The sequence below is a fragment of the Haemorhous mexicanus genome, chromosome 21 (genome assembly GCF_027477595.1).
Source record: "Haemorhous mexicanus isolate bHaeMex1 chromosome 21, bHaeMex1.pri, whole genome shotgun sequence".
Taxonomy (NCBI): Eukaryota; Metazoa; Chordata; class Aves; order Passeriformes; family Fringillidae; genus Haemorhous; species Haemorhous mexicanus.
The window spans coordinates 1,287,501-1,312,558 of record NC_082361.1 but is presented as its reverse complement, the minus strand read 5'-3'; the positions used below and the strand labels follow the sequence as shown (position 1 = coordinate 1,312,558).

Sequence of the window (25,058 nt, the reverse complement as noted above, 5' to 3'; positions counted from 1 at the left end):
CGAGAAATAATTGTCAACAGCAAGTGCTTACTTTGCTTAGTCTGAGACCAACACAGACACTTCAAGCATGTTTGAGAGCAAAGGACTGAAGGAGTGACAGGAAATAAAGGGACATAAGAAAAACTTTTGTTTGCATTTACAGCACACACTGACAATTATGTCTGTAAGCTTTTGTTAAACCCAGGGGCAAAGGGTGTCTCAGGAAGCCCACTGGGTGAGAAGATGGGGATGCTGAAGGGCTTGGCACTGTACAGTGAGATATAGGAAATGCAACAAGATATCCTTGGAGTAAAAAAATCAACAGTTATGTTCCCTTCAACACCAACAGGAACACATTGACCAATGGCTTTACTCAGCCAGGGTAAAATGCTCTAAATAACAAATATGGAGAGGGTAAAGAACAGCCTTAAACTGACAAGAGTTACAGAGTATACTGCCTCTAGATTATCTGGACTTTAAAAAATTGATTATGAAGGAGGTAGAGCAGTTTGGTACAGAAAGCTTGATGTTAAAAAACAGGATGCACTAGACAGCATGAGAGCCTCAAGATCCCCACCGAAGTGACAATACTGAGAGAGGATTCCAAAGGCTTAGCTTGTCAAGGAATCTCTCTTCTCAAACCACGTTTAAAAGCATACATGAAAGTGCTGGAAGAGAGAATTCTAGATGTGGCAGACAATCAGAGATCCCACTAGGTTTGAGACATCTGGCATCAGTTGAAATCCATCACATTTCATTTGGGGATCAAAGCCTGCTGTTAAGTCTATCACAGGTTGAAATAGTAGATCCTGAACAGCCTTTTCATCCCAATGCAAATTAACCCCTTTTCCTTGACCAGAGAAACAGCTCCTTTTCATTACTGACTCCAATCATATGTGCTTGTCAAGCTATGCCCTCTAGTACTAAGTTTCAGCTGAAATTTCAGTAGCATTATGAACTTTTTATTATAAATCAAAAGTGCTCCCCCCCAGTCACCAAGCCCCGTGCTCTGGCACGTGCTGCAGTGAGCTCCAAAGCCACCCTGGGACAGAGTTTGTGGCACCATCTGTAAAGCAGATAAATTCCTGAAGGGAAGAAAAATGTTGCATAAGTAACACCTTATAAAAGAAGGGCCTTGCTAGCCTGGTAAAACCATGGCTCAGGCCTGCTACTTCAGCTGGGTAGAAGGGACTACGGGAAAGTGACTCAGCTGAATTAGAGGCAGATAAACAATTCTATACCCATCACATGTTCATATCATGGTACACGGTGGTTGGTTGAATTGTGTTTGTTATGATTTAGAAGTATGCAACTGATAAAGGCCCAACTGCTTAAAGAGGCCTGGTTTGTGCACCTGCCTGGGGAGTGCCTCATACAGGAGAATTTGACACAGCTCTGTGTTCAAGAGCCCCACTGCACAGCAGCCAGCTGTGCTCGGCTGCTAAAGGGATTTGCCACATATTGAAAAGTCAAAGCTGAGCATCAGGTGTGTACTTGTGCTACCTGTGTGTGAGTTCTGAGACACGACAGAGAATCCTTGCATTTTGGCAAATCAGCTACAGAGGACGTTGGGGAATGAGGGTATTTCAGTAACAGAGCAGAAATCAATTACATGCACCTCTCTTCTGCATTCCCCAAACCACTTGTGTTCCCTACTGGCAAGAAACAAAGTTAAGTGAAGCAAGAGGTTTTACAGTTCCCTTCACAGGGAGGGAGCTTCATCACAGGGAAGAAATATTCACATGCTCAGAGGGACTACACACAGCTCCTAATAATAAGCAAAGTTGGTAGGAAGTCATAAAAGTTAAACCACAAGCAGAGCTGAAAGAGCCAAGTGAAAAATTCATGATTATGTCGGCGCTGTGGTACTTGCAACTGATAATTTGAGAATGCAAGGAACTGGGCTAGGCATGTAAAAATCACCTTCCTTACAGCAAACAAGCACTTGCAGAGCAAGATGTCAATAGGAATGCTACAAAGATCAAGTCCGAGTCTGATATTTGAGTGCAGGTTGTTTATGCCCACCCTGGACGATGGTTTAGGATTCACAGCAAACATTCAGATGTAAAAATAGGCACATAAAATGACAGTACTTGATCTTCACCTGCAGAAACACCACTGATGAACCTATCCACAGAATCCCTGAAAATGTATGACACATTAATTAACAGAAAAGTCTTTTTGGCCTGTTTCCTGGCCTGCAAGCCCAATTTTTATTTATGAGACTTCTTGTCTAACCATCAGCTTAAGCAAATGATTAAACCAGGAAACTGCCCACAATTATTTTCTCTGAATATTCAAACAGGAATAAATTCTAAATCACACTGAGGACAGTTAGTGCAGGTAATGCTCAGTGTGGAGGAAGACATGTCCCTTGTCAAGCATGTTCATAAGCAGCCAGGGTTACAAATGAGGGGTTTTATTTGGGCTCCCTGCATAGCCCAGGGAACTCTGCCTCTAGGAAGCCACACAAAGCCTCTCTCCTATGATTACAGTGCCTGGATCAGGGTTCCTATTGGAACAACGTGCACAAGTTACTCAAGCAGCTTTTCTCAGCAGTTCCACCTCTGGATCAGCCCCAGCGTCTCCAATTACCTCTGCATAACCCGAGGGCTCTGCCACAGCTCCAGTTTTGAAGGAGGAAGTTGCCATGTAATCTCTTTGGGAATGTTGTACACATCTGTCAGCAGGGACAGGATGCTCCTGCTCCTGACAGATGCATTTGTAAGCCTTCAGACAGCAACCCAAAAGTGATCCATTTGTGGAAGAGAGGATCTATCCATCTTGTACTTTAACTACTTCCTCCCTGCTTTTTGATGCCAGGGAGGGGGTTTTCCCCAAGGTGATGCACTAATTCAGTTTGTATTAGCTCTAAGATGAAGTTTCCAAACCAGTCAGCCAGGGCCAAAGGTAATAAAAAGTGACATGATTTAATTACTTCTGTTACAGTTGTTCAGCAGCGAAAGAAGGCGTGACATGAAGGCCTAATTAATTCAGTAAAATTGGTGTCTGGTCAGAAGGAAAGACCAGTGTAGTGGCTGGACTGAGTGCAGTACAATCAGCTCTATCCAATTCCACCAGCAGTGCTACATTACTGACAATTGACATCTCTGTTGTGATCCTTCTCACTGATATTTCATGGCCGCAGGTGGGAGCTCAGAACACACCTGACAGTGCAAGGCCCCAAACCTTGCTGCATGTCCTGGAGCATTTCCATACTCCCGTTCTTGCCCTGCCTGCCCCAGGGTCGCTCTCTCCCAGGCCCAGGGCCCCGGGGCAGGGCTTGGCCCTGGCAGCGTGTGCAGGGGAGCGTGAGGAAGCTCAGGCTGTGGGAGCTGACCCCCGGCTCAGGACCACCAGACAGCAAGGAGAAGCAAGAAAGGAACACACTCCCAGTTTAACTGGAGTGCACATTTCTCTGGGACTCGAGAGCTCCAAGGCTTGTCCTTTGCAGCAGCCCCGTGCAAGGAGCCCCTGCGGCGGCGGCGCCCATCGCTGCAGGTTCTAGAGTGAGATTGGGAAGCATTTGCACAATTACGCTGCTCATAATTCAAACTCTGTTTTGTGTCTGTCGTTATAGGTCATTGTTGGCCAGATGGAAAATATTAAGGAAAAAGCATTGCAACTAAATCAATGGGCTGCAGAGTGCTGCCAAAAGGCCCCAGGCTAACTACAAGCAGATTTGCAGGCAGGCTCTGCTCCGGCACAAGGCGGGATCTGGCACATCCTCTGCCCTGCCTAACAGCAGGAGGGCACGGGGCCAGCTGAGAGCAGCTACTGTGCCAAACAGACTGTGCAGGCCTTGCTGCTTGAATGCTTCCACAGAAAGGCAGAATCCACGGGCTCCCTGTAAACAACTCCCTGTACTTCTGCCTGCTACTAACTCACAAGTGGGATAACTTCATCCCACTACAACATTAATGCAAGTACACAGCTCAGCCTCGGGACCAGAATCAACACAGAAAGAAATAAATAAGCACCAGTGTTAAAGGACAACTGCTCAACTTTCAGCTAAGAATAACAATGTGTACATGCACATACATAGTGAAACACAAAATCAGCATCTTTACTCCAATGCCAAGCACTGTATGGGCATTCTTTGCAACCCATGATTTACAAGCAGGGAGAGACTAAAGTTTGACTATTGAAATTCTGACTTTTAATATTTATTTCCAATATCAGTACTTCCCAGGTCATATAATTTTTTTTGTACAGCTTATGGCTGCTCTTACCAATGAGCAGTCTGGTTTATCTAGATGTTCAGTGGGAAAAAACAACTTCCTAATATCACCCAAATAACCTCTTATGAACTCAGCATCTGAGTGCAGCCTGCAGATAAAACTTCAAACTCACTAGATGGACATAAATAATTTCTAGTGGACAGTAAGAGAAAAAAATTATAGAAACAGAGGGGAGCTTTTGGTTCAAACACCATCACCAGCTGATCACACAGAGCAAAGCTTCTTCAGCAAAGACTTCAATTCCCCTACTCCAGCCATAAGGCATCATTAGCTTATTTAAATTACCATTATTTTGTTTAAAGATGCTTGAGCAAGAGAAGGTACTAGGCCTTACAGGCTTTCTGGAAGAAGTCTTTACAAAATGGTTAATGGTAGAGACAGAAATGGAGGACAACAAATGAGCAAATGCAATACAAAATTCTATTCTTCTTTTCCTGGACCAGTAGTTTCAAACAGCTCATCTCTATCTTGTAAAACTTGTAAGGACAATAATGGAAAACCACAGGAAGTTTGGAAAAGCTGTACTGGAGACAGTGTATCAGGAAGAAGAAACACAAAGCAGATAGCTAAATTTAATTGATGTCAAGCTCCCTCTTCACTAGGTTCATCACTTTTCCATAAAAATTCTGACAAGCAACTGAAAATAAGAGCCAGTGTCTGTTTAAGCGAATCAACAGGGGTAAAAACCCTCAACTTTTGAGATGTAAACTGTTTTATAAACATGTCAAGTTAAGGCAGAATGCCTGCAGCACCCGGAGCCCCTCTGGCCCCGCACACGCCCTCGGGCCGTTCGCACGTTCTCTGAGCCACTGCAGCTCAATTTCCTGTCACCCAGCACAGAAAGCTGCCCTGGTTTGCTCCAGTTCCAGCTTGTAAGAAACTCCAGCTTCTGTGAGAGGTCAGGCTGCAGCTCCGAGTCCTGCCTGCCCTCCCCTCTGCCCTCTGAAAGGCCGTGCAAAGGAACTGAGGAACCTCTGCTCTCCAGCTCTCACTGACACAGTGCAAGTGCTGAAGCCACTGATAAAAAAATAACAGTGAAAAAAAATCTATGAAGGCATCAGAGACTCAACAGCAACATTTTCATTAGGTACAATTCTGCTGCAGTTTTGAATCAGAGATCCAATTGCCCATGATTTATACATGGATTTTGTGGCCTTTGCCATGTCTAACAGAAGCAGTTTGCCATTTGCTTTCATCTCCCAAGCATTTTAAGTAGAACAGGGATTCCGGGGTCGATACACCTCAAGGACCAAACACACTGTCCAAAAAGTGTTCCAAGCATTTCCAGCCATTACCAAACATCTTCTGCAAGGCTTCAAAGAATCATACAGATATGGAAGTAAAACATTGATTTTGGCCAAATCAATGAAAAGGGAAACTTCGAGAAAACAACAGGACAATTACTATAAAACAGGCCCCATCATAAACACTCCATCTCCTCCCCCAGAGCAGGCACTGGCAGGACTGTGGGGTTGGGTTTCTTCCCTCCCCAGCAGGGCTGTGGGGCTGGACTGTCCCCAGCAGGTCCCAGGGCTGTGGGTCCCTCTCCCAGCAGGTCCCAGGGCTCTGGGTCCCTCTCCCAGCAGGTCCCAGGGCTCTGGGCAGGGCAGGGCAGCGCAGCCCCCGGTGCTGTCTGTCTGTCTGTCTGTCTGTCCCATGGCTCAGGGCCCTGCCAGTTGGCACGCCCGGGCCAGGAAGCTGTCAGTTCCAATCAGGGCCCAGCCCTGCAGCCCTATTAAAGAAGTCTTGCTGGTTAAGGGGCGGCCACTGTTTCCAAAGCATGGGAAGAAAAAAAAAAGAAAAAAAAAAAAAAAAAAAGGGAAAAAAAAAAGGGAAAAAAAAAGGGCTCTGCTTTCCTTAGATTCGAGCTGGCAACTTTCACTGACTGGAGTTTTCAAGGAGCTATGAATGAGCCTAACAAAGGAGTTCTGTGGCCAGTTTCTGGCTGAAATCCATGTCAACAGTTTTTAAGGTCACAGGTCACACTAACTAACATTTATTCCCAGCAGACCCCGCTCTAAACACAAGCTGTAAGTAGTACAAATTTGGAATTTTTCTGTAATCCCTTGAGATATTCCTGATCCTTCCACATGTTTCTGCTCAATTAAAAACAATTCTCACTTTGCACCACAAGAGAGGCCCCTGCTCAGAAATCTTATTCTGTCCTAAGAATAAATGGACAAAGACTGCAATCAAAGGGAAGGAAAGGGGGGAGGAGAGGAACTCACAACAAATCACACCAAAAACCTCAAATAACTCCATACAGAATCACATTCAGTTAGTTACATTTTCTGCCATCTGTCACAAACTATTATGGATTCATTTCTTTTTATCTTAGAAAAAAAGTGGTGCAGAGCTCAGCTATTTTGGCCGAGAGGGATTTCCACACAAATGTTTCTGCATTTCACTTCAAAAGAATGATTTCGGTTTGTGTACAAAACCTGAATAACCCAACAAAAACTTCAAATTCAGTAAAACTGAAAGCACAGTTGCAAACATGGGACCTTTGCAAACCAGTAACTTTGCCCAGAAAGTTTGTGAATCAAAGCAAAATTACACAAACTTGGGTTTTCCTTTCTTTTCTTTTAAAATAAAAGACCAGAGCTCTTCACTTAATCCAGAACTATCTACACTGTTCTCACTGAAAAGCCCATGTGAAATCTGATGTGAAATTACAGAGAAACAATAAAAATTCAGCCTCTTAATGGATAGCTATTAGGATTTACCCCATTGCAGCCAAAATCCTGAAATCCTTAAATAAAGCCTTAGAAAGAAAAAACATTTGGGTGACATTCCTAAATTAGAACACAGAATTTGATGACTGGACATCAGCTCTTACACGACTGTAAAGAAAATAATTCAAAAGCAATAATAAATAAATTTAACTTTAAAATAATTTAAAGTTTAAAATAATTTAAAGTTTTGTACCATATTTCATTGAAAAAAGTAGTCTGGAATTCCAATTTTCCTGGGAGATGTGGGTGTGTGCCATGAGAACTCACCTGTGCTCACCCCAATCCCTCCGGGCTCTGTCGCTCACCTGGGCTCACCCCAATCCCTCCGGGCTCTGTCCCTCACCTGTTCTCACCCCAATCCCTCCGGGCTCTGTCGCTCACCTGGGCTCACCCCAATCCCTCCGGGCTCTGTCGCTCACCTGGGCTCACCCCAATCCCTCCGGGCTCTGTCGCTCACCTGGGCTCACCCCAAACCCTCCGGGCTCTGTCCCTCACCTGGGCTCACCCCAAACCCTCCGGGCTCTGTCCCTCACCTGGGCTCACCCCAATCCCTCCGGGCCCTGTCGCTCACCTGGGCTCACCCCAATCCCTCCGGGCTCTGTCGCTCACCTGGGCCGTACCTGCGCCCCCGCGCGCCCTCTGCTGGCGCCGCCGCCGCAGCGCAGCCGCTCAGGTCACCCCAGCCGGGCCCCGCGGCTTCACCTGAGCGACAAAAGCGGGGCAGGGAGGGGGAACCCAAGAAGAGTGGCAGGTTCGACACTGGATGGAGTGGCTCTACTTTGAAAACACCACAGAACACCAGGAAAAGCAGGTTTCAAAATGATCAGAGAGCTCATCAATCTGTGTGAGCTACTAGAGCAGGAAAAGCGCTGTGGTGATCACCTCAAAAGCAGGTTTCCAAGCAGTATTGGTTAACACAGCCCAAGCAGCTCCCTGCCAAATGGAATTGCCTCTCTGCTGGCCACAGGATAACCCCGCTGCTACTGAACTCCAAGAGGTGCCTCGCTGTGCTCTGCATCCACAGGGAAAAGCCTCTGGGTCACTTCAAAGCTCAAGTCCAGAGCCTGACTTCTGGCCCTAGAGTACTCTGCTTCCAGGACATTGCAGAAATTTTTTCAAGCACTCTCAGAGTGAAAAGAATTTCTTTTTTCTGCAGTTTCTCTACAATAACTAATCTAAACACGTGATGATTTTCCACCTCCAAACCATTTTACCATGGCCAGACCCATAAAATCCCTGCTAAGCCTGTGAATATCATCTCTAGCAATAAACACCATAACTTAGTTCTTACACTGCTGCTGAGCATAGCAAGGAACACTTGAAGCTTGCTGCCATCCAATCTGTAATTTAAAAACAATTAAACAAACGTTCTTTTCATCCCCATTTGCTCTTATTTATCATTCTCCCATTTTGCAGCATGTTTTCCCCCACCCATTTACCATGCACCATCCTTTAGTACATAAAGGACACTGAGAAGATTCACATCAATAATGGGAGCTGCAGTGCTGGGAATAGAGGAAGTGATTTCATGTATTGCTGATTTACAGTCTTTATTATCCTCTCAAACTTGCATGAACTTGCATTAATGATGAGCTTTCTTTTTCTCATCAGTGCACAGAAGAAGCAACAGGAAGGAAGTGAAGAGTCCCAATTCATCCACTGTGGTTGGGTTTTTTTGGTTATGAGTTGAAGCAGAAGGCATTTAACTACAACAGAACTCCTCCATTTCTTCTTGGCACTCACTCAACATAAGGGAGCTGACAGCAAAGAACTCTTATCCAGGAGGGATGAAGAAGGGACCCAGACTATTCCTTATTCAGATTTTCTTTTTAAAACTGTGTTTCTCCTTTAATTTGACATTGATCAGGCAGTTACCCTCTGTAAGCAGACACTGCCCGCAGGAGACTGAGGGAATCAGCACCCAACTGCACAGGGGAGCAGCTCTGTGGGAAGAGCTGGGAAACACCTTCCTGCCTGCAGGATCCAGTCCCTGCTGCTGGACTGCCAGAGCTAATAATAGCTGAAATGTCTGCTACAGCACAGACAGAATGGAAGAAGATACTGAGCAAACACCTGTCACTCTGCCTCCCACTCAATTAATTAGCAATTTGGGTAGATCTCACAATTTCTCCAAATATTAAGCTCCCATTCCATGGCATTGCTGTGTGCAGCCCCCTGCAAGGAGAGGTGACCTTGTAGTTTGCAATGTCCCCCCGGAATGCTTCAGAGGGGCACATCAGACACACCCAGGGCTCCACTCTCAGGTGCCCCACATGGGACAAAGAGAAGCTCCTCTGTTCCTCTGCCCTCACCCTGGCTGGGTCCCGTGCAAAGCCAGCCAGGGATGGCCCTGACAGATGTGTCCAGCTGCTCACAGAGCAGTCTCCTCATTTGGGAGGCTTCAGCCCCAGCCGTGCTGTCACCTCCCTGGCTGCCCTCAGTCCCCTCTGAGCTGGGGACTCAGCTGGGCAATTGTCCCTTACCTGGGCTACTGTTCCTCACCTGGGCTACTGTTCCTCACCTTCCAATTCCTCGTGAACACACAAAAAGCAGAAAGTAGAAGATAGGCAATTCTTAAATGTGCTTAAAACAAGACAGACCATTTGCCACATAAAAATCTTCACTCCCTGGAAGTTCTTAATGGAACTAAAATATTGGTGGACATCAAAATTGATTTTACTGGCATCATTTCTGGACTGTATTCCAACATGGCTGTGGGAAGTTATCAAAAACTACTCAGATAGAGCCTCTTGGCCCATTTTCTGTGAAATGCATAGTTCCAACTTCCCCTGACAGTCTTTACTATGCCAAGCTTCACAAAACCTTCAACAGGACAGAGGAAAGCTCACACACAAAACTGTGGGGCTGTGGAGAGCATCAGTGACATCCTCTCAGTTACCAACAGATGTTTTGTTAATAAAACTTGCATGTACAAATGTCCACAAAATGTCTTAACAAGATCAGTTGTGACAGCTAAAGATAACAGCTGCCATCATGCTATGTCATATCAAATTACTGCAGAGAGACTTTTTTCCACGTTGTTAACTCCAGAACGTTGACTACAAACAAATCCAGTTATCTACAGAGGAACTCCAAGTGCAGGGGATTTTGCACTGCTTGTGCAGAAGAACAGTGACTTTGAGGACCAGACAGGGGAACAATTCTGACCAGCTGGAAATGGAAATTGCAGTGTAACTGCAAAGTCAAACACTGCTCCTGCAGCCAGGCAGAAGCCACAGCACAGACCTACCTTAAGATGCAGAAGCAGCTCTTGGCCCCCGAAGATAAGCGACAGAACCCAAACCTCTGCTTGCTGTCAATGTCTGTGAGCACAAAGGTGAAGTTCTGCCCAACTTGGTTAATGGCATGGCTGCAAACAGAGAGCAGGAGAGAAAAATTACTGCTGAGCTAACTCTGTGTGAAGTATCACATCCAAGTCATTGAACCTATAACATTTCCTCTTTCAGCAGAGTTTTTTTGAAAAATTAACTAAAAAGTATGCACCCTCCAGAAGCTTAAATACGCTTGATGAGGGAGGAGTGGGGGGGTTGTGGTTTATTTTTCCCATTTTTGAAGTGTGGGAGGATACTAATAATGAGCTTATCTTTAAAAGAAAATGGTTCTGGTTATCAACCAGCAACCAACCCCATGTTCTCTCATATAACCCAAATACTTCTAATTATAGGAAATTAAGACTTATTTCAGGTCATGTTCTGGGGTTTTTTTAGGTTTTCTGAGAACTGAGAAATCGGACTTGCACTGACATGCAGCTTTACAAGTCACTCCTACCAACTGCAACAAATGCCCTGGTAAATTCAAAGCCACTTAAACAACAGCCACAGGCCCTAAAATATTCTCTTCTATGACACCACATGCAAAACCACAATTTTTGTGGGAGAGTACACACTCAGTACCTAGAAGAAACAAAGGAAAAACAGACTTGCAAAAATAAAAGCTGGATCCAAATGGGAAAGATGTCACTGTCCAGCTTAGAAAGAAGAATCCTTCAGTGGATTCCAAACAGGGAAGGGAAAACATGCTGTGATGAAGATGAACAAAAAGACAGATATTTAAAGCACTCCAACAGTCTGAGAATTAGCCAGTGTGAGTACTATCATCCTCCTGAAATCTAAATGTCAGCAGAGCAACTACTTCCATAAAGCACACTGAGCTGCTGGGGATACCCAAAAATCCCTCACTGGTGGTGTGTTTTATCTGTAAAGCTTGGATGTAATGTTACTATGGTGATTTTAGTATGGTGTTTTAAAAGGGGATTATATGCTTAATTTTAACAAGGTTGAGAGCAGAGCGTGTGTGAGAAATAGCATTAGAACTGACAATTAAAATTATGGAATGGGGGAAAAAACACGTTTCATTAGCAGCAGGGAGAAGCTTGTTTATTAAACAACTCAGACAAGCTGGTGAGTTCCTCCAGAGCAAACCTAGAGAGTCCTGCATTCATGTGACCTGGAGAAAGCAAACCTTGCTGACAGGTCCTGCTCAAGTTCGGTGCCAGTTTTTCACAGGGAAGGATAAACTTCCCCACATAAAAAGTGCTCTTCCTAAGATTTTAGTATCAGCCCTTCAGATTCACAGCTCTGCTTTCAAATGGGCAGAAGGTCTATTTAGAGCCTTAGAGGATGGAAGCAGCAAAAATCTCATCTCCAAGGGGACAGACAGAAGTTATGGCTGGAGGGAAGGGGAGAGCAGTGATTTCCATAAAACCCCTGCCAGCACCCACACCTGACCAACACAATCCTGGCAGGGAGCAGGACCAAGGAGCAGCTCTGCACTCCTGCAGCTGGAGAAGAGCCTCTGCCTCATTCCACCACCACAGCAGCAGCAAACTCCTGGCCACTGCCTGGAGGAATGGCCAACCAGTCCCTGGGGGTCTGACCAGTGGCCACAACACATGAACAGGATCAGTGCAAAAAGAATGGAGTGTCTGTGCCCCTGAGAGCCAGAACCTCCAGTGCCACCACTGCCTGTTTGTACACCCAGAAGAAAAAGAGCACAAGCATCTCCTTCAAGGCCACAGCCTTAGCCTGGGTGTGCTCTGCCTCCTGCAGTGGGGGAAGCCCACTCTCCACCCCAAATTATTAAGTGTGTTCTGGGTGACAATGTCTCCTTTTCCTTCTAACTGGCTGGCTTGCAGTCTTTCACTTCAGTGACAGTCTGTGATATTCAGACAAGCAAGTGGATCCAGAAATGGGAATCACTTTTCATTATGTTCTCATTTGCACCCCATATGGGTTTTCAGTGTTCTATCTTTCAAAATGCTATATTGCTGAGGAAAACCAAAACCAACAAAACAAACAAAACCCCTAGGTACAATAAATCTACACACAAAAAGCATAACTATTTCTAGTAGAAACAAATACATGAGAAAAATGTATGAGTATTTCCCTGCTTCCAGCCCTTAGGAAATGAAAGGATGAGCAGTAAAACAGGGATTCCAAATTCTAAAATGAGAAAAAGACTTGCAGCAGTTTAATCACAGGAAAGGTCAATTCCCTCAACCCACACCATTCTGTGTCTCAGCTGATGAAGACAAGACATTCTGACCAATTAAGTGATGCTCAGAGATGAGATGAGCACTGGTGCAGTCTTTCAAAATTTCAATTGTTGTTCTTTTCACAAAACCATCAAGAATAACTCACAGTAAATGCAAAACTAAAAAGGTTCTACAGTTCCCAAAATTACAGGACGTAATGTTCTCAGATCTTCTCACATTCACTTTACAATTTCTCCCCCAAAATCAGAAGTCACCTGAAGTAGCTGTCAAGTAAAGCAGCAGCATTCCAGCAACATCAAGAGGCCTTCAAATGTAAAGCATTTCATGAATTGTTCCACCCAAAATTTGGCCATTAAGAAATAAAATGCACAAGCAGACAAAGCTTTGCTATTAATATGCATATTTGACAATTCCTACCCAAGCATTTTCCATCCAAGCATTGTGCAAAAGTAAAAAAAATGCCCTCAGAGTACTCCCACCAAACAACTCCAACTTTTAAAATTTCTTTTTGTTTCATGGTGCCCATAAAAACCCCAGGAAAAAGTGATTCTGAGACTATAATTTGCACTCAGGTGCTTTAAGTCCCAGTCACACAGACAGAACACTATGAATGGTATGGCTTTTATTTTCTACAGGGGTTTTATTGACAAGCTTATTTTCTTGTAAAGTTTGAAAAGCTAACAATACCTGTCCACATAGAAGGGGAAACAAAACTTGGTCAGAGTCTGTAGAACTTCCTGTAGAGAGAGAGAGAAAAAAAAAAGATAATTTATACATCTATGGGGACCAATAAATCTAATATTAACCACATCACACAATTTCACAAGTTTGCCCTGAAGAAATAAAAGACAGATGAAGAAATATGGGCTTTATCAATTACATGGAAGTAGTACCAGGCAGTCAATCATGTGAAATAATAAACATGATCAAACTTCATTAAAAATGAAAAATTAATCAAGATTCACACATGGGCAGGCAGCAGGAGCCATCCAGCAATTCTCCAAAGAGGAGGAGGAGGTTGGGTTGTTGAGTGTTAACACCTCTCTGGGGACAGTGCCTACCCTGACCATATGGATCAGAGTGAATAACACCAACCCACATGGGCCTGGCCTGGCAGGACCACTTCTGCTGGCACAGCTTTGACTGTTACCTAGGAACAGAGGGCTGGGGATTAGAGAATACTTCCTAACATCAGCAAGATAAATAACAAAAGATGAAGCCAATAGGTCTCATAGCAGGAATGTTTAATGTTGCCTACTGCTATAAGAAAGGAAATCTCAGATTTAAAAAACTGATAAAAATAACGTGTATTAAAACTGATATGGATTGTTTAACCTACAAACCATTTTCTAGAAGTTGCAAAACAGCACCACAGACAGAAAAGCATTTAAGCATGAGAGCAAAGAAAAGGATGAATATGAAAAGTGAAAACATGATCAGCAGATAAATTAATCATTCCCAACTTTACAACATTAAACAAATACAGTCACTACAGAGGCAAAACCAGAAAAATGTTAGTCCCAAAACAGTTGTGCTCATAGACAAAAGCAAACCATTAGATCTTCAAAATTCTGTAACCCACAAGACACCATAAAGCTCTCTCAGTTTACAGATCTTTCCTACAGCCAATTCATTGCTCATTCTCCTTCACACTTCAATATTTCAGGTCCTGAAGTGTAAATTCCATTTCTGCTTTCAGAACCCCGAACAAACAACAAACCCTCTGATAAAATCAACACTTTTCTGACCAATAGCAATAAATTATCATCAATAACTAAGTAGCTGCTTCTTGCTTCATTTATTTCTAAGCCAAATGCCATCATTCCCAAATAAACTCCATCAATCTAATAACCTCTCCAGTGAAGCACAAAACATATTGACTCCCTTGCAGGAACATGTTCCTCCTGCATAATTCAAACAAGCACAGCCCATCCTGAGCCGTGGTTTCAGGCTCAACTGCTCACACTCTTCTTTGGAGGTTTCTTGACAACTCAAATGTGGCAAGTTCTGAGGATTTCAGACAAAAACAGATATGGAAACTTTGACTTCTTGACAGTTTATTGATAGATTATTTAACAACCTCCTGTTTTTAAAGAACAAGAAAGGATCTACTGAAGAATGCCATGTAGAGCAAAGACGTCTCCTCCTTTGAATTGCAGCAGGAAACTTGGGAAGGAGCTATGGAGATTGCAGAGTAAACTCTGCAGAAATCTCTATTTTGATACAAAGTAATGCCTTGATAGTAAAGGTCTCATTAATATGATCAGGTTCCCCCTGGTGCAGAATCTCACTGATTTTCACAAGCTGAACAACTCCAATTGCTCGGGCACAGAAACTGCATCTGGACAAAGTTTAACTACTGAACAGTGGTCCTTTGCCACAACTGAACTCTTACGGTGCAAAATGCCAGCAAACAAACAAACAAACCAACCTACAAAAGAATTCTAAAATTGTGAAATTATTATACCAGGAGAACAAAGTGCCTGTATCTCTATTGACCTTATCAATACACACTGATTTTCAGAAACAAATTCATATAGATACATAACATTCTGAAATAAAATAGTGCTAGAGGACAAAGCCATCAGTCACCTCAAAATGGCCCAATATATTCTCCCCATTATTTTGATGACTTGAATAATTCCTGTAACTGCAAGTAAAACCATTCCCATAATAAAACATTCAGCATCTCATCAGCATGGTGTCACAGGAGAAGTGCATTACTCAGAACTTACTCTGCACTTATTCCTTGATATTTACAGCTTCCTAAACTCAGCAAAGGAAATGTTCACATAAACAGGCCATATATTGGCTCTGTATTACTCTGCCTTCTCTTTTAAAGAAAGATTTTACAGTGATATTATTATCTGACTTTTACAATGTCATTCAACATAATTTGCTGTTCATTATACACCAATTCTTATCTGCCTCGATTCACAAACAAAAACACTGAGACTAGCACAGGTTAACTGCAGACTTATTTTTCAATGGTAGCTAATAAAATAATATAAATACCATATGTAGAATTAATTTTTAATTAGGAAAACTGCTGATCTTTTGCATGTAAGGAAACAGTTACTGGAGAACTATCCCATTTTTGCTCAAGTTGCAAGCTTGTTACTCTAAATATAATGCTGGGGGTTTTTTAATTCTTTTAATACTCCTCAGTTTGAAAGATAAGCAATACCTACATCATTCATATGCAACATTCTACCAACCTCTATAGCTTATTACTTATGACCTAGAAAATCCTTCATTTCTTTATGATTTCAGACAAAATAAAGCAAAACCTACAATTGCTCCATGTCAACATCTTATAATATTTTTTTTTTTAAACCCAACACGAAGCACAGAGGAAGTATCAATAGTTTGGCTTTTGTTTTATTCCCTTATGGCTATTTTAAAGAAAAACCTGCACAAATGCCTGTAAAGCAAGAGCCCCTGAAAAGAAGAGCAGAATCCCCCAGCAATGCAGGACAGCCAGCTGCTCCACGCAAATTACCTGGGAGCTGCCGCCGGGGTCTCCAGGGGACCACACGCCAGTTTTCTGGATCAATCCCCAAGTTTATATTTTCACAAATCTTTTTACATGCAGTTTGATTTTTAACATTTTAATGAGCAAAAAGTGCATCTCCAGCAGCCAGCCACCAGAGCTAAAGTGCAGGGCATGAACTGTGTCCCGAGGGAGGCGGCGCAGCCGCGGCACCGGGGCTGCAGCACAGGCACCACCTGGCTCCCCGTCCCAAGGTTCCAACTCTTTTCATAATCAAAACACTGCTGACATTATAAACCCCACGTGGGTTTGCTAAAATCCTTCCCAATCAATAAAGCCAGTACATAACTTATCGGAGACAACACAGAGCTCATTGATTAAGTTTGGTTTCGGTAGCAAAGTTTTCACAATAAATGAGGCAGGAACACCACGCTCAGCCCTTTTGTGTCACAGCCACCTCTGAAGGTGAGGCAGGCTCTGCAAGGCTCTCCTACACAGGAAAACAGGACAGACTTGGCAGCCAGGCTGGGAAGCACACACAGTACACACCGGGCTCGTGTCCCAAACCATCTCCCTGCCACAACCAAACAGTAAAGAAAGCTCAACAATGCTGAAAAAATGTGCACATTCACTTGTGAATTTAATATGCAAGCTGGAGCTGAAGTCTTTTTTATTTTTAAACCCTTCACCGTATGCTCCCTCTTCCAAATCAACAGAACAACTTCAGATTCTCTTAAATACAGTGGGTTGCTTCACTTCTGCTCAAATGAACATCACTAACAAATATCCCACATGCAGCTGCAATTAAATAAAACTGCACTGAAAAATGATTGCAAATGGCTGGGCTAGAGAAGGGTCTGCTGCAAAGGATCTGCTCCTAGAAAGATGCACGAGACACCAGAGAGGCAAAAGGAACAAGAAGTGTAGGGAGAAGTGGGACAGAAAAGAAATTAGAATACCAGGAGATCTGTGGGAAATGCTGAATGATTAAAGTGTGATACTTCCATAGGAATGGGAGTCAGAGCAGGGAAACACACCACACAAACCAACCTGAGGAAAATCTAGCTGAAACTGGAAGAACAACCCAGAGCAGAGACTGGACCTGCAGCTGTGGATCCTGGAGGGGAGCTGGAAGGGAAGGAACCCAAACCCCCACAAGTATATGTTACAAGAGAACAGAGCATGGCCAGTGAGAAGAGTTTTCCATGGAGAAGAGATGATTATGATGAAAAAGGGGGATTGCTGTTTCATTTCCTTGCCCTTACACCTGGGGCTAAGTACAGCTGAGGATACTGCAAATGAAACACTCCAGAGAGGGTGGAGACACTTCTCACCCAGCTTGAAAGGCCATCTGAACCCAGCACAGCAGCATGAAACACTCCCTCTGCCATGGAGGGACACCAAGAGACTCCCAAGAACATCAACAGACTGGGGAAGGATGGAGGAGAAACTGGAGAACAAGGAGGGCCCAGAAGAGAAACGCGCCCAGGCTGATGGGCTCAGGGTGTGTGAGCACAGGGAACAGCATCCCCACCTGGCCAGGGAGCAGCTACTGGTGACTTTACTGCTCCTCAGAATTCTGCAGCATCAAATTTAAACACTACAGAAATCTTAATACAGCATTAAAAAGTGCTAAGAGATTAACTGAAGCAAAATATTATCCAATTAAACTTAGGTTGCCCATTAATGTCTCCTATACCCACAGAATTGTAATCTACTCTTGTATTTAATTCATCTCTTTGGATAATTTTAAGCTAACAATTAATTAAATGATCCACTGCTAGAGAATAATAGGTTTAAGAATTCAAAAAAGCAAACAATAACCTTAAACCCAAAATTTCTCTAAGTTCTAAAGGTTTTTCTGGTTTTGAGAAAACTGGTACAACACAGATTCTTTTTTAAAAATCATTGCTTGTTTAAAATATTTATGTCACATTTCATCTTGCATTGATTTTGCAATAAAATCTTTTTATGCCTTATATCCTTACTGAGCATTACTGAATTTTGTAATGTACTAAATATTTAAATAAATTATTTTCATCAGTTCTTTAAAAGAATGTTCTATGCCCAAAAAAATCTGGACATAATTTGCTTAACAGAATGACTTTAAATTGCTTAAATTTAGTTTTATCTCTACATTTTAATTCTACTGGTATTCCAATACAACTTTATAGCACTAGATTATCCATTTGTTCTGTGCTCCAGAAATCCACCAGCTCTTTCTGAGCAGTTCTAAAGCTTGAATTAGGGGAGGGTTTTTCTCCCAAAGTCGCCTGTTCCTGTCTGAGGGTGAGCAGGGGAACAGGGCCACACAAAACAACATCATTTCACTGAAGGAAACTGATTGTTCTCAGGAAAACACTGTTTCAAACAAACAAACAAAAAAAAACCCAACATGCATCTCCACAATGCTGGAAACAGGAAGAGCAGGAGATAAATAACATTTCCTAAGCATATTGAGGCCTGCTAGCATTTAAATATTTTAAACGTACAAAATATGTGCACAGATGGGCAACTTTTCTCCTTGCATTACTAAAAACATATTTCAAGATAAAGCTCAAAATCCCTGCATTTTTTAAACCTAATTGTGACTCTGTTTCTTAGAATTCACACCCCAAGGCCAAAGCTTTCCTGCCACCAGTCCTTCAAATCTGATTTGGACATTACACGGGAGGAGGCTCCAAGCCTCCCCGAGGTCTCGCTCCTTTTCCAACACACGCAGAAGCAGCAGATAATGGGCCTGGGCTGAATTCCGGGCTCTGCTCAGCTCCTCCTGGGACACAGGCCTAGCAGATGTGATAAAAACTGTGTCAGAGAAGTAGCTCTAGTTTTTGCCTTAATGACAACTTCAACCTCTCAACTCATAGAACAAAAGAACAGGAGCAACTATTACTTTTCTCCAGTAGAAAAAAAAATCTGAAAGAAAAGCTGAACTAAATATTTAAGCAGTTTTTCAAAGAGATCTCTTCAACAAATGTCTTTAAAATCCCTTCAGTAAAAGCAGAGATTTAGTTTCATTCTAAGAGAAATAGATTTTAGCTAAAAAAAAAAATCTACAGCTACTGTTGTACTGTTGAATAACTGTTCCAGTCTTAAATCACAAATAATTGAAAAATTATACTAACAGGGGTAAAAAAAATCAGGTCCAATTATGTGCATAAACAGTGATCAATTGGTAAAGGTAAGAAGTGTCAATAGCAGAGAGCTGGAACACTGATTCAATTCAATGTATTTTAAACATTTAATTACTAAAAGCGAGGGGTATTTTCACTTGCAGATTTAGCAGAAATGAGGTGAGCACTATTAGCTGTGAAAAGATAATCATATCCTGCTCTGCCCGTAAGTTGCACAGGTACACTGCACCAAAACCAAAGCTTTAAATCTATCCTTGGATTAGCATTTGTTAAATATTATAATTCTGGCTTAAGATGAGTGGCCTTTTCAGCCTTCGCCTCCATCGCTCTATTCAGCTCCGAGCACATACCCACTTAATCAGCAATCATTGTTCTCTGAGGCAGGACTTTGTTGTCAAGACAAGCACTGAAACCTTTAAAATATTTCAGAACTGGCATAAGAAAAAAGTGATCTTTGTCAAACAAGGACAAATTTATGCAAATCTTTTATAAACATTCACAAACATTTATTTAGCTTTTGAAATGTTGGCCTCATTTGAGAGCATGAAAATGAGGGGGAAGTAGGAAGATGCAAAGGACAGCTTAGAGGCTGGCACACTACATAAATATTCAGAAGGAAGATTATAGGATTCATGTTAGGCTGTCTTAGGTTTCTCCAAAGTCCACATAGAATACCGAAGAACAAAACTAACGAGAAGTAGAGCAGATGTTAGACAATGCAGCAGCCCTCTTTTCCACACTCACTTGGCTATACTTCGATGCTTTCATTTTTTCTTTCAATATGGTCAGGTCATTCAAGGATTCTCCTATAGACTCTGTATTGTGGCTACAGCGCTATAAGCTGGACCTCTGTCAGCTTTCCAAAAGTTCCTGATGAAAAGGCATTATGCAAATTGCACCTCTCTTACTCTCTTTTCAGGAAAAAAAGCCTCCAGTATGCAGTCATTGGAGTATTGGAAGTCCCAGCCTTCATTTCTGTATGGTTGTGTTTGCCTTAGGGCCATGCTGCTTGTTTTGACAGTGGATCCCCCCAGATAGTTGGGATTAGTCGAGCTTGTTTAGATAAACTTGAAATCAAGGCCTTCTCTAGGTAGACAGCTAGATGTAGCTACTGAGTTTCCAGCTGCCTTCTGCTTTCATCCCAAAACAACTGCAGATTCACAGCAGAGATCACAGCCACAGGCTATGTCACATACATAAGTACGAAATTAAAGGCTGCTAAAAGAAGCCTTTGTAAGTCTTAGTGCTAAAATAAGGAATCTGTACTGCATAGTTTAAACAAATTATTGAAGAAGCACCAATAAAGGTCTGCAGCAGAGAGTTAACAAGATGTGTGTGAAAGAAATGCTCTGTTTACATAACTGGGCAGGATCAGGCTTTGCTAATCACCACTGCCCCATCCACTGGGCAGCCTCCCCAAACACAGGCAAGGAAATACCTGGAAGCACTGTCTGCTGCAGCACCCAAAAAAGAGCTCTGTTCCTCAAATACAAACTTTATCATCACAGGACACTATTGTGGCAGCACTGCTCCAGTTAAGACTTTCAGTCATATACACAGCCAGATTTCATCTTTGCTATAGTCAGATAATGCAAGCCACAGGAGTTCATTCTCACAAATATAATGTATTAAAAGAGAATGGCCAGAGCTCCAAACCAAAATTAAAACCTAAAATCAAAACCCGCCCATGTAACTACATTACACCTTTATAAATCTGCACTGTAGTTCAGTCCCAACAGGAGATTCATTTTTCATAAGGTAGGAAAAAACCCACAAACAGTTTTGACTTTTTAAAAGACTGTAATCTCTTCTAGCTGGGTGCAAATTTTCATATACACTTCTGCCACATCCAAGCACAACAGATGGGAAACTGAATTAAAGAAAAAATTAATCCCTAGGATGTTACCAAAAAAAAAAGAACACCAAAAAAACAAACAACTTAGTTCAACAAATAGTAAATATCATTACAAATCAACTCCCATCTCTTGCTCAAGAAAAAGGATGTGCAGAAACTTGCAATGTTGGAACACTTTAAAGCCAAGAGCAGAATTTTGTGTCTAAGAGGACAAGGTAAGGATTCACCAACCTCTGCCTCTGTGCACAGGGGGTCTCTGGAATCACATTTCTGCCATTTCCGTATTAGAGAAATTCTACCATCTCCCACTGCAAAATGAAGTAATTTCCCTGAAAAGGTCTTTTATAGAAACTCAAAGCATTAAAAACTGTGAGAGATGAACATTAGACTTCAATTTCTTCCTGCACTGGTCACAAAAGAGAATCCTGAATTGCCTTTGTCATTTCATACCATAATTCCCCACCAGCAACACCCTCAGCAGAAAGAAGCTCTGGACTGGGAATCCAAACCAACAACTGAGCAAACGGCTCATTCCTGAGTACTGAGGAAAGCAGCCCCAGCAGAGCCAGCAGACTGAGAAGAAAACAGAACAACACTTTGAGAGTTGTTACCTGGAAATGCAATCTGCCTGCTAAGGATGCAGCTGTCACAGCACTACCACGGCCCAGCAGCTGGTGCGAGCCCCGGACTGGCGGCTCACCGCTGTCCAAGGGCTGTGCCCAAGACGCTCCTCTCTGCTGAGGAACGGGTTTGAAGCTGCCACTAACAAAGTTGTTGAACACCTCCCTCACCCAGGTAGTATCTGCCTGTTGCAAAGAGGAAGTGTAACAAAACTGAACAATCATCCCAAAGGGGGCAACAGCTGACCAACTTTGGAACTCCTCAAGGCCCTGTTTCTCAGGCTCGTGTTCCCATCACATCGGTTTGAGAATGCCCTAAAGAACAAAGACTAAAATGATGAGTATGATGAGGACACTCTTGCCCACAGGGCAAGAAGAACTTCTCTAACATATTTTGCAGAGATGAGATGGAGTCAGTGATCACTTCAGACAACTGAAGGTTGTAAGAGGATAAAGCTTTTTACATTGATCAGCATTTCTGCAACTTCCAGATTTTCAAATACGAGAATATGTTAGGGAGAATTGTGGTCAAAACCTGAGAGCTATAAAAACATTCATTAGCCCTGGAAAGTGGTTTTTACTTCAAGAAAGGAGAGCTGATCTGAGCAAAGATGACCAAACTCAGAATCTGAAGTTTTCCAAGTGCAAAGCAAAGAACCTTGGACTTCCCCGGTTTAACAAGGGTCATGTCCAGCTTGTCCCTGGGACATGCCACCAGTTCCATGCTGCTGTCCAGACACACGTGAGGGATGGGGTGTGTGAATACCAATGAGTGTCATCTACCACCACCAACAAACCCTCCTTTGCAAGGGACAGCACTTCCCACTTGCTGTCCATGCCAACACCACCACCAGCCAGAGCAAGGAAGAGTTTTATGTGCAGGGAGATGAGCTGGCTGTACCTTAACATGCCCAAACCCCCACTGGCAGGACCTTGAATGTTATTTCATATTCTTCTTAAACAAAACAAAGATGCTTTCTACATATTACAAGTCTCTAAAGAATAATTTTGAAATGGTTTATGAATTGATCAATAGCACCAGTATAAAACTGAATGGTTCAGGAGCCTGGTACAAGACAACTTCCAAAACTATTTTGCTACTGACAGCCTCAACCAAACCCAAGTAAAATAATAATGCTGAAGCACCTCCCATTTTAAAGAAAGCCAGCTTTGCCTGCAGTGAATATTTTCTACCTTTATCAATACATTTAAACCAAAGTGATAATGATTACTCACTCTAGGCCTGATCCCACAACCTTCACTCACACAAGCAGTCCCACAGGATTTTAATATCACCACCTCAACGAATTAGGCTTTGCAGGACAGGCTTTAAATTATTCATATATTCACAGATTTTTAAGACCAGAAGGGACCATTATGATCATCTAGTCTGACCTCTTGTATAACAAAGGCCATACAATTGTAGCCAGTAATATTTGCACTCACTGAATCATCCGTAGTAAAATCAAATTGTGTTTAGCAAATTTCCAATATCTATTCAAATTTTTCACCAAAGAGAACTGAGATGGTTTAGAAAGTGCCTTGGACATACTTCCTCTCAGCTGAACCCGATTATTCCTCTATTTCTATTCAGCATTCTTCTGACTTCTAGACACTGGCTTTTGGTGTGGTTTTCACAGACAGACTCCAGAGTCCAACATAACCTCAGGTACTGTCAGGACAAAATCAAGTAACTTCCTGAGCTCCTACAAAACATTAATTGCCAGTTAATTACTACTTGCTTTCTGCACTTTTACCACTCCTGCCCTGCACTATGACTTCTCAGACACAGATATCATAAGTGAAAAGACATTTAATTAATGCCATCAATGATGCACAAACAGGAAACCAAACATTTCCACCTCAGCTCTTTCCCACATAGGATCATGTGCAGCAGCTACTTCAACCACAGGCTTAAAGACAAAAAACACCAGAACCACTTTTCTACATTTTCTAAATGACTAACTGCTCAGCCTTTCCCACCCAACTTCACCTGCTCCCAAAAGGACTGCTCTTTTTGTAAATTACTCTTCAGACAGGTTTTATCATACTGTGTATGCAACCTGTAAGGTAAAAAGTTTATCCTCAGATGATGTGCAATTCAGAAATATCCAACTGGATTATAACCATCCCTGTTCAAGCAGCTCGGGCCCTCAGTGCACACAGACTTTCCAAGACAGGGGTTCATGGTCCATTCGTGGCCAGCACTGGGTAACGACTCTCCAATCACACAACTCCCAATGACACAAAGAAAGTGCTTTTTATTTTTCCCCGTGTGCAATGTTTGCACAATGCTCATAGACTCTGTACAAGAAAGACCATTAGTTTCTATATAAAGACTGCCATAAAGTTTTATAGTTTATCTATAAATGTATAAAGATTGTTGGTTTTGTTATAAACTCTGTTCCAATGCCAGTGGAAAGAAAAATTACCAGCAGAATAGAAGTAGCAATCTGCATAAGTACCAGCTTGCAAGCACGCATACCTCAGTCATTCCTTGAGTAATTAACTGAACACACAATAGTTCATCAAATTACAGACAAGCCATCATAGCACTGAGAGCAACTCACAACAGCAACCATCACAACAGCATTCTTCCTTTTCTCTTCAGATGAGCTATAAAGATTAAAACAGTCAGGAACCAAATGATGCACTACTTGAAATAAAGAAGTATTTTAAGACGTACTGCATTTTCCAAGGTTGTCTAATTCCTCCTACACCTTCCATGGATCGTTTTACTACTTCCTATTTCTATATATTTATACAACAACTATTTGCTATATTGTTTCTGATAGAAGTTTGTATCTTTGCTGCAAACTTCCTTGTCTTTAAATTTAACCCAGGAGAGCTGTTCATCTTGGGATTCATCTTCAAAACAGCGGGCAGCCAAAATTCATATGGCGACCTGCTATGGATGGTGTTCACAACAACCCAACTGCACAGGATTCCACCTAAAACCATTAACTTCATTACTAACTTTTTATTAGGAAGCCAAACCAGAAAATACAGTGATACAGAAGGATTTTTCTGGTTTTTGAAAGGATACTTCTATCTACAGTGACTGCATCTTATAAAGAAAAACTAAGAGTTCTCATCTGGTTTAAATTCTGAGGTCATGCTGAAAATCCAGCACTGGAAAACTGTTGGTTATAATACCAACAATTACTGATGTCATGCTAGGTAAAACCACAAACACATACATATACATTTTGTTCTTAAAAACTACTATAAAACAGTCCTACAAGTTAAAACAGTCTCGTATTTTAAAATGTATCTCAAGACTACTCCAGTGTCCCTCCTGCCATTCAAAAAAGCCCCATTTTACCCATTTCAAGAGGCCTGGAGCAATCATTAGCATTTTCTCCCCTTGGTAAGGCTCCTCAGTTACCTTGTCTATGACATTTTCTATAAAATATTCCCTTATACAGTTATTTAACAGATTTAAACCGTAGATGTCATTGTGGTCTGAACATGTCAAAGACAACT

At 42.3% G+C, this 25,058-nt stretch overlaps 1 protein-coding gene across 9 annotated transcripts in view; it reads right to left on the bottom strand.

The window, feature by feature from the left end:
* DENND1A (DENN domain containing 1A) overlaps positions 1–25,058 on the bottom strand; it is a 147,530-nt gene that overhangs the window by 89,176 nt on the left and 33,296 nt on the right. For all 9 annotated transcript variants that reach the window (XM_059864833.1, XM_059864837.1, XM_059864834.1 and 6 more), the window contains exons 4-5: positions 13,158–13,207; positions 10,206–10,325 (exon numbers count right to left, since the gene is read on the bottom strand). In XM_059864833.1, the coding sequence (XP_059720816.1) occupies positions 10,206–10,325; positions 13,158–13,207 (170 nt within the window). The remainder of the gene's footprint in view (positions 1–10,205; positions 10,326–13,157; positions 13,208–25,058) is intronic.